Source organism: Oryzias latipes, chromosome 3, assembly GCF_002234675.1.
Source record: "Oryzias latipes chromosome 3, ASM223467v1".
Taxonomy (NCBI): Eukaryota; Metazoa; Chordata; class Actinopteri; order Beloniformes; family Adrianichthyidae; genus Oryzias; species Oryzias latipes.
In genome coordinates this window covers 18,469,730-18,482,616 of record NC_019861.2, presented here as the reverse complement: position 1 = coordinate 18,482,616, position 12,887 = coordinate 18,469,730, and the positions used below count along the sequence as shown (strand labels likewise).

The 12,887-nt window shown below is 37.2% G+C and overlaps 1 protein-coding gene across 2 annotated transcripts in view; it reads left to right on the top strand.

Moving 5' to 3' along the window:
- fam189a1 (family with sequence similarity 189 member A1) overlaps positions 1-12,887 on the top strand; it is an 87,856-nt gene that overhangs the window by 62,284 nt on the left and 12,685 nt on the right. Inside the window, exons 3-4 of one of the 2 annotated variants that reach the window (XM_011489648.3) lie at positions 4,956-5,066; positions 8,352-8,477. In XM_011489648.3, the coding sequence (XP_011487950.2) occupies positions 4,956-5,066; positions 8,352-8,477 (237 nt within the window). Of the gene's footprint in view, positions 1-4,955; positions 5,067-8,318; positions 8,478-12,887 lie in introns of both variants that reach the window. The other variant, XM_011489644.3, reaches the window with a different exon arrangement.

The following is a 12,887-nucleotide window of genomic DNA, read 5'->3' as shown; positions in this document are numbered from 1 at the left end:
AAACATCCTAATAATAATGCTTGTAAATGTGTTAACTAAGTAATTTAATAAACCTTATTAGACTTATTGTACTAATAAATGTCTTACTAACACCCTATAAATTCATTTATAATGCTTGTTAATGTGTTAACAAAGCTTGTTAAGGAATCTTAATATAAAGTGTTACCAAAAGAATTTTAGGAAGATCATGAAAGAAAAATCACCAAATATTTTGAATGAAAGTCATTTAAATCCTACAGGCCACTGCATTTTCTCCAAATGATTGTTTGAAGTCAAAAAGTCCATGACTGTATTGTGGTAATTAATCAGTTTTGCACAAAATTATTTTCATAGTAATATTCAATTTTTCTAGGGTATTGTTTTTTTTACTCAAAGGCAACTTTTCATTTTCAAATTCTTGTATACGTTTTTTTCAGGTGGCAGTTCAATCTTAAATTGAGTTTATGCTTTTCTAAAATATTCTTGACATTTTCAGCGAAACAAATGTTAACTAGATTTTTCTTTTGGCTCTGTTTTAAGTTGTAATAATAAAAAAAAACACAATGGTTAAATAATAAATCTCGTTTCTTAACTGAGCTTTTATAAAATGTGATACTACACAAATATCTGCATCAAAAACTACAAAACTTTGGCTTTTTTGACTAAATTAAACATTTAGAGAAGCAGAATTGTGGAGGTCATTTGGTCACACACAGGAATGGACATCTGGATGTAAGCATTTGCTGCAGAAGAAATTCGACAGTATTCTTTTTTTCTTGGTTGAGCGGTAACAGATGTGGGGAATTAGTGTCACGTCTAAATCGTAGGTCTTCTTCTGTGATGTATGGGTGTAATAGAGATGAATGATGATATTATAATGCTGCATTGTCCTCCACTGGGAGTGCTGAATAATGACGCATAGGACGACTCCGCTCTGGCGACTACAGCCACCACATCCCTGCGTTCGGGGGGTTTTGTGTGTTTTTGTCTTTGGCATGCAGAGGGCAGCGTAGCAGTAATTGAGTAACTGCTAATTGGTACTTTGTGATTGCGCTTGGTAATGAGGAGGCACGTGTACAGGGCCAGTGATGATTTTTAGATTAGTTAAGGGAAAACGTTAGCGCACAGCAGGTGACGTCACTGATCCTGAAAACCAAAAATAAGAATGGAGTTTCATATTTTAATGCAAACTTTAGTTTAAAAACTTTTAATATGACTTTAATACAGCATGAAGTGCTGGAAAATGTGTCTTGAAATTGTTTGTCTGCAAAAAGTCAAACAAGGATTTAAAAAAAAGCACAAACTTATCAACATTTTATAAAAATGCTTGCAAAAGCAACAATACCTTTGGTTTTGTTCCCCCTAATTACTGAGATTCGATATAGTCATGTCTGAGCAGATGTAGAGACACTGTTTAGGGATTGAAATGAGCCCATTAACACGCAACACACAGGTCCCATCATTCCAGGTGAGAGAAGTAAACCGGTACAAATTGATTCTTCAGAAGATCCGACTCCGAAGCATACACAATAATATAACTAGTATTCCTGGAATTGTGTTTGGTGATAATTAAGGTGATGATTTATCAGATTCCACACAAACTCCTTCACATTGAGGCAATTTTCTGAGCTCCCCTGTCAAAACAAACAAGTCAAATGATTAAATTTGAAATGTAAGTCCTCATTTCCTTTTTGAAAAAGGGTGTCTGGAATTCATCTTGACTTCTAAAAGCAACCTCAAGATACCCCATTTTGATGCTGATGAGCTTAAATGAACATTTATGGCACAGATTGACTTATTTCTTTTATATGCTTTTAGTACTGTAATGAGACCCAAAATGACAATAAATTTTAATTTTAATGTGTTGTAGACCTATTACAAAACTGCATTGCAAATACATTGGATACCTTATATTTAAGTCATTCTTACTAGAGTAGATCTCTAGCTTTCCATTACAGGAAGAACTACACCAAGTTTCCCAATGATGGTTGGATGTCTTTATAATTTACTCTGAGTGCTACATCTTGACAGAAAAAAACAGATGTAGACATTTCTAAATATTCTATAAAGAAAAACTGAAAAATAATCACTTAAGTATTTGGTACTTTTGATCAGGTTTGAGTTAAAACATCATTTTGAATTAATTATTGAATTATTGAATTAATTTTTTACCTACCTCTCTGCGGAAAGTAAAAACCCACTAAGCAAAAATTTGTATTTTACATTTTGTACTTTTGTAAATTGTACTTCTCTTTTTTTATGAAATTATTTTATTATTTTGTGAAATTATTTCTCATGCATGTTTGCACTGTACAGTGAGCGGCTCTCATTTCACTGTATGCGCGTTTGATGCGAATTGTACAAGTGACAATAAAGGGATTCTATTCTATTCTATTCTATTCTGACTTATTCTAATGGAGCCATGAGTCTAAATACTTTCTGTCTCCACTGTATATCGTTGCATACGGAGCCCGTGTCCTGACATTAAGATATAAAAATATATCTTGTTCCCACAGATTAATATCTTGTTACCACAGGTTATTATGTCGTTCGCATGAAATACTATTCCGTTCCCACAAGATACTATTGCGTTCCCTCAAAATACTATTCCGTTCCCTCGAAATGATTAACTCGTGCGAACGCAATAATTATGTCGTTCGAACGCAATAAGTAATCCGTTCGAACGCAGTAATTATTCACGTCATAAGTCATTCACGCGGATATGCTCTCTGTACGCCGGCAAAACTAAGCCGCTTTCAGCGGTAACTTCCGTGTCTCTGTGACCCATATTCGTTCAAAAAAGGAACATGAAAAACAAAAATGATGACTTTTTTACCGTCTCAATGAATATAAGAAAAATATCAAAAGATTTATGATAACTAGGCTGCTTTGTCATACGATAGCTCCTGCTAGGCTACTACTAGCTCCGCCGCAGAGCTCTTTGATGTATGCCGGCATTTGGGCAACTGGCTGGTCTGTTGTCAGACAGCTGATATTGTAGTTTAGGGTAGAATAGGAATAATAATATTCAGGACTTGTCTTTTATTAACTTTAGCAGTCAGTTGCTTTACATTCGAAGGCTATAAGGATACATGCTAACTGACTAGCCGATCATTGATCCTGTTATTAATTTACGTCATAGATTTACAGCAGATACCTTCACATTTCTGTCTGTGTGTGTCCATTACATTGCTTTGAAGACACGCAGGATGTTTAAAGAACAGATTTATTTATTTTAAAAAGCACAGAAGCATCCATCCATTCGAACGACATAATTATTGCGTTCGCACGAGTTAATCATTTCGAGGGAACGTAATAGTATTTTGAGGGAACGCAATAGTATTTTGAGGGAACGCAATAGTATCTTGTGGGAACGGAATAGTATCTTGTGGGAACGGAATAGTATTTCGTGCGAACGACATAATAACCTGTGGGAACAAGATATATTTTTATATCTTAATGTCAGGACACGGGCTCAGTAGTTGCATAACCTCTAAACAATGAAAATGTATCTGTACAAGCTTAGCTAAACTAGAATAAATTACATAAAATATCGAAAAGTGCAAAAAGATTTAGTGTTCATAATCCACACACCTTGCATGTGTATTTCTGGAGAAGAGATCTTAAATAAAGCAAAAAAATTGTTTCTTTTTATGTACTCTCCATTTGAGGCGTTCTGCTGTACATTACCATTTCATTTGATGTGTTTAGGCTTTACCCGATGAACTGATGAGGATTCAGTTCTGTAGGGAAAGGTTGGTCGTCAATAAATGTGTCTTGTGATTAATCACAATGAGGAATTGTCTATAAGGTATAAAAATATAATAAAAAACTACATTCTCTCTTTTATTCAGTATTTATTGCGGATCTGTCCAATCTGAAAATTAAGGAATCGCTTTGACCCGAGTCTGACGTTTGTTTTGGCGTTTAAGAGACAGTGGTTGTGAGTCAAACAGCTCAGAGCTGCTCCAGGAAGAATCATTTTGCACATATTTCAATCAGAAAAAAACAAACATCCTATTTCACTGATTTGTGATTTATTTAGCTCCAAATATCATTATACAAATGCAGAATTTCTTTGTATAAACAACATTTCTCTATTTTTTCCCCAGCCATAATCGTTTTCTCTTTGAATGCTTTTATATTTCAACCTTTCATTTTTCTGTTTTGCCATAAAGCACTTAAAATTATGGCTTCATCTGCTTATTACATGCAATCTTCAGGTCCTTCCCTCCCATGCATCCCTTTACCTCTCCATCTGTTTACATGTACACTTGATTCCTGCTAATGCCCTGTATGTCCTCTGCCATCAGCTTCTCAGGGACCTGCCACTTTGGAAGATCAAATTTTGAAACTATGCTTTTGATGTAGTTTTCAATTTAACTGATTGCGGGTTTCTGAATGGCTCTTTGAAAGAGCAACTGAGCAGTCAGCTGTTATAATCCAAAGGGCCTAAATCAAAGACAACTCGACCTTTTATCTTGGAGTTAATTCCTCATTTAGGTGAACTTCTATGACTAAGATCCTACAAAAGCTTATCGAACTCTGTGACTCGAGTTGAAAATATGCTTTTTGGAAGTCTTTTGACAAATGTTATTTATCTATAAAATGTTCGCATCTGTAGCTACATTTCTGCTATCAGGGTTTATCTGCAGCTATTTTACAAAAAACAGGAAAAACAATCATGCTGACTGTTAAACTATCAAGAACGTCTTCTTAATTGTTTGTATGACTCCCCCCCCAGCTTTGGATTATGAAAGCTTGCAAAGGAACAATGTTATTGATTTCACGCAACATTATCTCCAATTTCCTGTTTATGGATCTTTGAAATTCACTGCAAGACAGTTTATCAAAAATAACACTGTACAGACTTGAATACCAAATGCTCAATCTATGTCTGCAAATGTTGTCTTCTGATGCGTTTTTTTATATACATATTTTTCTCTGTCTGTCTCCCCTGTGTCTGTCCGTCACAGATCACATTCTTCATGCTGCTGTCTGCAGTGTGTGTGATGCTCAACCTGGCGGGCTCTATCCTGTCCTGCCAGAACGCTCAGCTTGTCAACTCCCTGAATGACTGTCAGCTGGTGAGACCAAATGGACACTGACCAATGCAATTACCACCTTCAGTGTGAACAAGATGCCCATCTAAACATGTCATTTGCATGTTCTTTGTGGCGATTTTGGCCACTGCTAGCATGCTTTTTATCATATATATTTCCATGCAGATGGCTGCATGCGGCAGATGTGGAGCATATTCCTCCCGGGCTTTTCAATCTGTTCCACTAATTTACTTATGGCTGCGAAGCAAAATACAGCAGCAAATCAGTGTGGAAGACAAATGATTCAGTATCCATGGACAGAGCAATGCAGGCTTAAGAAGAACTCACTTTATTGGACATCTTTAATGTTTTTCAGCTTTCTGAATTCTAAAATTGTGGCACGAATTAAACTGATAACCCAATCACGAACGTATGTGAATAAAGTATTGCAAGAAAAAGGATGGGAATTTGTATTGCTGTTCCCTGTCAATAAATCTCATAATGTTGGAAAACCTGGTTCTTGCATGGTGCCACAGTTGTAACAAATAAATTGTGAGATGACCAGCAGAACTAAAGATGGAACAAATTTGTCAAATTGTCTCTGCCAACGCCACGCAGCTTGCATCACTCTTGCCTTTGACTCTTGTTTTGTGAGGCTACAGTGGTCAAAAAGTGTCTGCTCCAAGCTGCAAAGTGTGCACTCCAAGAAAGATGGGTTCTGTCCCCAATTGGGTATTGTTGGTTTTCTTCTACAAGTTTGTATCAGAGGTATGGAGGACAACATGACTGATGGCTCTCTGCTTAGACAATCCAGAGAAGACTGCATGCTGCCAATTTCTGGTCTGGTGTCTGCATAATGGAAACTGAACACGTGTTTTACGTTCAGCAGTGCATCCAGACTCCAGCAGTTGGATTGCAGAATTAAATTGTAAAGAAAAGACACCATTGTGGGATCAGCTTGCTGCTTAAGCCAGAAACACAGCCAAACCAACTTGCAACCAATGCTGGTAGAGTAATAGGATGATGTCCACAAACAATTGGGACTAGATTGGTGACTAGCAGGAAAGAGAAGGTGACAGGCTGTGTTGTCTGTGTGTGGTCTACAAATGAATTGTTAAAATGCTGAATTAGATTTATAAATATTTCTTCAACTTTAATTATTCATACTACCAAACAAGAGTCAACTGCAGAAGGAGATGTTTTTTGGAGATCTTCCTCACCTTTAATTCTCATCCCACAAATACAGGTCCTTACAAATGTGGCACATAATTAAGGAATTAAGCAGCCATTTATATGTTGGACAAAGCGCTTTACAGTTATGGACCCATTCACCCAGTCACACACATTCACTCACACATTCACACGCTGGTGGCCGCTCCGCTGCCAAACACAGGCGCCCGCCAACCACCAGAGGCAAGGTGGGGTTCAGTGTCTTGACCAAGGCAACTTCGACTCTTGGGCGTGCAAGGCGGGAATTGAACCTTTAATCTTACGATCATGGGTCGACCGCCCTACCGCTGCACCACGGGGGCGCCCGTATCGCAGCGGTGCCATGCTTCCCAAGAAGCATGGCATTGTTGGGACAAAGAAATTATCTTCCAAACATAAATCTTATCATTTTGCTACACGTCAATGGCTTACTCCCAGTCCTTAAAATGACCAGTTAAGAAAGTCAATAAATGAGTGACACAAGTGGACGTATGTCCAGAACAAGACCCAGCCTGAAATTTGTTTTGGTAATGGTCAGTTTTCACTTCATCCCTTAAGGTTACGGGTTCCTTGTTTGTCCATTTCATTTTACAAATGACAGCAGATGTCAGGCTCACAGGCAGCATTCTGTTCCAAGAAGCCTCCAGAACTGAGTCAACACCAGCACTGAACTTAAAAGGGTATTTCGTTTTCTCAGGTGAAGGCTGTGTCTTTATTTGAAGAAGTCTTCTCTAAATCGTTAAACTGAGAGACCCAAATTTGTGATTCCTATTTTTAGTAAGATGTTATATTGGATCACATTTTGATGTATGAAATAGAAAGTAGTGAACATTTTCTACTCGATACTAGGTTGCCTGCTTGCTTTTACATGATTCAAGTGCTAATCCATGCATTCTTAAGGGAATTCCCACGATCTCTCCTGTTATGTTGCCTTTCCCTCTAGCATTTATCGTGAGTGTGTTGTGTAGAAACTCTTTAAAAATTTAAAAGCTTGACTTCACATGCCCACAAACTCTACATATCCTCTTGAATATCACGTTATAAAGTTTGATTGTCTTTTATTGTGAAACAAACTGATGGTAGTTTCATAATAAACTATTAATTATTAACTATTAAACTATTAACTATTAATTAATCAAAACTTCACTGCTAGATGATAAAGGAATACCTAAATCCAGTAAAAACAACAACAAAAAAGTTTGCCTTTTTTAATGGTGTGTCATGAAAAAACATGGCAGTCATGAAAAGTCAGTTTGTTAGACTTCAATTGTGAGTTCTTGCTCTTTTTCCCTTGTATTTTTTTATTTTATAGAACTTAAACCCAGTAAGATTCATAATTTAGAAGTTAAAAAAGGAGTTCTTTATTGGTGTTATTAATGTGTGTCACTGCTGTCTTGTCATGAACCTATTGGACTCCCTTCATGAAAAAGAAAGTTAGAAATAATTTATAACACTAGTCCATTTAAACGAAACTGTGAGCTTTTACTTTATGAAAAAAATCCAAAGTTCTATCATAAGATGTTTAGTTGCTGTTTTTAACTTAAAGCTTAAAGCAGCAGGGGTTTGTCTCTCAAGACTGAGAAAAGCTGTCCGTGATTTATCGACCACCAAACCTCCCAACCCAACCATCCGGGCCTTATAAGCAGCTTTCTTCCTACAGGGAAACGAAGCGAGTTCACCAACATCTCTGCTTTATGTAGCTCCCCAGAGAGACCCCTGCTACAGTTAGGAGTGAAATATTAATGTTCCTCATCTCTTCTCCCCAATGTAATTAACCCATACTTGTTGAGTTCATGTCCTGCTTTCCCTCAATCTGGGACACACAGTAGAGGTATGTTCTACCTCAATCTCAGCCCAAAGTAGCTCATCTTATTCCTGCATTTCTTTGTCTTATTGCTCACGTGCAGCAGTCTTTTGCAGTCACTTTGTAGTAGTTGTGTCACTTAAACTGTTTTTGGTCCATCAATCAGAGCATTAACTGAGTACATTTTGTAAAAACAAATCATCAACATCTTTTAGGAAATATGGATTCAGAAATCAAGCTCAGCTCTGATATGTGTCTCTGTGTCTGTGGCATGCCTGCTTGAGTGTGGATGTGTGTTTTACCCTCCTACCCCCCAGGTCAAGTTAAGTGATTCGGTGTGTGTGTGCTGCGAGATGCCCAAGCAAGGCTCCAGCTGCAGCCAGGGAGAGACTCTGAGACTGACTCCTCTGCGGGACTGCAACACCATACGCTTGCGTCTCAAGGTGGGTGTAAGGTTTATGCGTGCATTAATGAAATTACAGCCTAAAAACGTGTTTCATAGGTTGATTGGTGACTCTAAATGGTCCCCTAAGGGCGTGTGTATAAGTGTGTTGCAACCATGGACAATAGATACAAATTAGCAAGCATTGAAAAAGGATGAATGACACATCAGTGCTGTTTTTCTGTGTTTTTGTTAAGAAAATGTGAATCTAATTTAGCTTTAATAAAAGTAAAATTCAACTTAATTACTTATTTGATTCATGGTAACTTGTAGGACTTGACTAATTATTGTATATAAAAAATTCTCATTGTTTTCCTTGATAGCATGTACTGTCACTATGGATTGTCAAAGTCAAAACTGGATGTCAAATTCAGAAATAATTCTTCAAAAATAAATACATTTAACTCTACCTAAATCTTACTAACGAGGCTGTTAAGGGTAAGACAGATGGTCCTCAAGTTCCTGAAGTTCCTTTATATTTGTTAAAACATTTTCCTTTTTTTATCATCCTGCAGTTTTCTCTGGACATGTCAGTAACAAAGTTGGCTGTTTGGACTGCCCACCAACTTTGTTTAACCCTTTTGACCCATGAATTTATGTAGCTATGAAAGAAAAAATCCCTTTTTATTGTACATGCTAAATAAAGGTAATTTAGGAGCCAATATTGTTTGATGTGTTTTCACATCAATAGGTGTCAAGGGATTAAAACTAAAACCTAAAAGAGGAATTAAAAAAAAAATCCCATCCATCTGGGACCAGCTTTCTTTGAGTTTGTGACCTTAGGAGATCATCTGGACTCATGGTGTCTGCGTAAATGATAGATTCTGTGCCATTACTGGCTAATGACAATCAAATCTATTCCTTTCATGTCCCTAGTTGATTATAAAACATTGATAATCAAATAAAAACCTTCTTCGAATGAATCGTGCCTATGAAAAGATGAAATGATCGAGCCCATTTGTTACCGTGGTCATAATTCAAATCCTTGCCATAAACCTTTATTAAGTGCCAAAGTGGTGAGATGTATTGAGTTATGTATATGAAGAAGCTGTCATTTTCAAGTCTATGGAGTACTTTGGATAGCTCTTACACTGCTGCTGATTTTAATGAACATGCAATGCAGCGCTCACATATTCCCTTTACTAAAAAGGAACATAGAATAGCTGAACGACAGGAAGAAGCTGTAAATGTGTTTTTCATGCACCCTATTCTTTTAAAGTTTCATTTACAGACCGCAAAACATTAAAATAATCTTACTACTGGTATTTACCAGTGAATTCCTGAAGCAACAATGAATTTAATTTTTTTAATTTTTTATTAATCCAGCCATGGATGCAAGTCTAGTTTAGGATGGAAAACTGAGGGCATCTGTGGTGGTAAAGAGTAGATTAGAATATGATGGGTTAAACACTGCATTTTTTTAAGCAGCCACAGTCAATAGTTTCTACAAAGCTGTTGCTGTGCTTTTTATTGACCCATATGTCAAGTTTAATTATAAAAAATAGATTTTTTATCAAAACAGTTTCACGCATTATCAAGTCATAAACTAACAAATTGATCTAATCATTACACCTGCACATAGGCTCATATGTTATTTTTTACTTTTAATGTAATGATCCACTTACTTGCTTAATTATAATGGAAATAATTTGAGTTAGTCTCCAGCAAATGCCAGCTCAGCTGAACAACATCAAATTTTGTCAGTGTGGGATTAATTATGAATTATCATTTGATTTAAGAGGCTCTACATTTTTATCTTCTCTTCTTTTTTTTTTTTTTTGCTAATTCTTGTGCCTTTGATGGGTTGCTTTCCTCTGTCTTTTTTTTCCAAATCAGCATCTGTTTTTTGAATGATTTAACATATTTTCTTTTCTGTGTCATCTTATGAGAAAAAAACACAGTGACAACACCCACCCGCATTAAATTCTAAAACATATTTTGTTATCTGTGCCAAATAAAACCTGACGGATCTTTTCAGAGTAACAAAAGACCGTGTCTTTGTTACTGTTATTTTGAAACACTAATGCATTTAGCTTAAACGTTTGGTTTAGTTCTGGACAAACTTGTCATATTGATAATGAAATACATCACATGTATTTTCATCACCCCTTGTGGTTTTCAGAATAGATGAGTTTTAGAGCACAATTTGAGGTTTTGTGTGCGTCATAAGTCTCATGGAGTTGGGCTGGTGGTGAGACTCAGATGATGAGTTCTGAATCTCAATGTAAAGCTCTCCTTCATCCTGACACAGATTTTTGACATCACTATTTTATTAATATTTACCTTTTTTTTTTTAATTGATCCCAACACAGAGCATTGATGCTCAGTTGGGTGAGCACTGTTTGGCCCCTCATAATGGTCACAATGGAGCACAGGAATTAAACTACGTATTACCTAATGTTTACGGGAATCCCAGCTGTTGCTCTCTGAAGGTTAAAGAAAGCTCTGTCTTCAGACTGAACTGGTTCTCTAGGAACTGCTGATAACATCTGTCCTCCTGCTTTTTATCTAGGTGCCAGTCGTGGAGGACCAGCCTCTAATTCAGTTGAGGGATATCTGAGTTTTCAGGTTGCAGAGAAACCTAATTTGCCTCCTTCAGTTAGAACTGAAAGTCTTTGTTTCAAAGGGTCTGCAAGAAGGTCCTTCCACTGATTCATTTGTGGAGAGGAGGCAGCTCTATTCTTAGCAGCTCCTGAAATAGTCATCTCCCAGTCTCACAGGGAGAGCCCAGACACCTTTAAAAGCAAGCTTTTTTATTTTGCTAAATCTGGTAACTTGGCACAGCCAGTAATCATTTGTGAGGACAGGACTATATGTTGGTAAGTAAAGTGACAGCTCTGCCCTCTGGCTCCGTCCTGTGTTGGCCATGCCTGTCTGGTGCAGTGTCAGCATCAGTGAAAATGCTGCACTGATCTGCCTGTCAAACCCAGAGGGTTCATGAATTTCCTTTAGTCGGGAGGGATGGGGCGCCTGGATAAACCCAGGAGAATTCGAACGAGAACTTGCCATAAGAGAAGGTTTCACAGCGAGCTGCTCTTGGGCAAAGGTCCAGATGACTGAAAGTCATATGTGACTCCTGGGGGGACAGCCGGGCTGTGTGTTGTTTCCATGTGGGACATTACTGAGTCCTCCTGGAGGATGAGTCTCCGGGGTTAAACTAGTGTTCACTGAAGATGGCAGCACGTCTGATTACATTAGCACCAGTCTAATGGCTGTCAGGGATTTTTTCATGATACAGTACAGTTTCAAAACTGCTGCACACAGTTTATAGGAGTTTTATCACTTCATAGTTGGAGTAAACACTTCACCTCAATTCTGTTTTGCCTTTACTTCCTGCTTTGACAGACTTTACCTTTGGCATCTGCTGTATGGGGTCCAGGGCCGGCCCTGGTCTTCTGGGGGCCCTAAGCGAAATTTAATTTGTGGGCCCTCTAACTGGTCAGCAGCACCAAAAAAACGCAACTGTTGTTGTAATATAAATGAGATCTCTCTATTAATACATTTGTGAATTATTGTTGCTGCCGAAGAATTGAATACAGTAAATTGCCTGCATGTTGGATACACATTTAGTGGTGCACAACAAATTTTAAATGCAAAGAAATAAATATGAATGACAAATGTATATAGATATATAAATATATATTTTTTAATGTAACATTAGGCACTCAACAAATGACATTCCTAAAACTCCAACTTTTAAAAACAGCAACTTAACAGAAAATCAAATTACGATAAAACAATCCAACATAAAGAATAACAGCTCAATGAGGGGGATTTTGGAAAGTCATAGTCTTTATCGGTCTGAAAAGGACCTCTCTGCACCAAATCCATTCTTACTGGATCAGAGAGTGTGGTTGGTCATTCAGCTGGACCAACTGGATTTGAGGTACCGGTAGGTGGAATTTTGGATCCAATAGGTTCCTCTTTCATACACGCCTCTCTTGGAGCCTCTGGAACATGAGATACAGAACTTCAATAAAAGCAAACAGTGAAAAGTCAAACAGTCAAATGTTTCCCTTTCAACAGTAGATGTGGTGACAGCAGTTTCTTCTGCAGCTAAAAAACAAGAATTATTAATATACAATAAGCAATGATAAAGCTAATAAAATATCTATAGCAGAATACTAATAATAGTTTACTGGCTCATTTAAAATCTGTGTGCAGGTTTTTCACAATTTCATGATCTTTTTATATATTAATACGAGATTTATTGGTTGTGTAATTTAATAATGAAAAGTTTGGGACTCCATACTTTTCAGCTGCTGTTTATGAAAAAAGGGTTATGCAGACACTTTTTTTAATGACTTTACATGCTTTTAAAATTACCTGAGATGACATCTTCAGTGATGTCAGGAACCTCTTGGGATGTGGACGCTGCACCACCTCCAATACTTTTGATACTCTTTGAGAG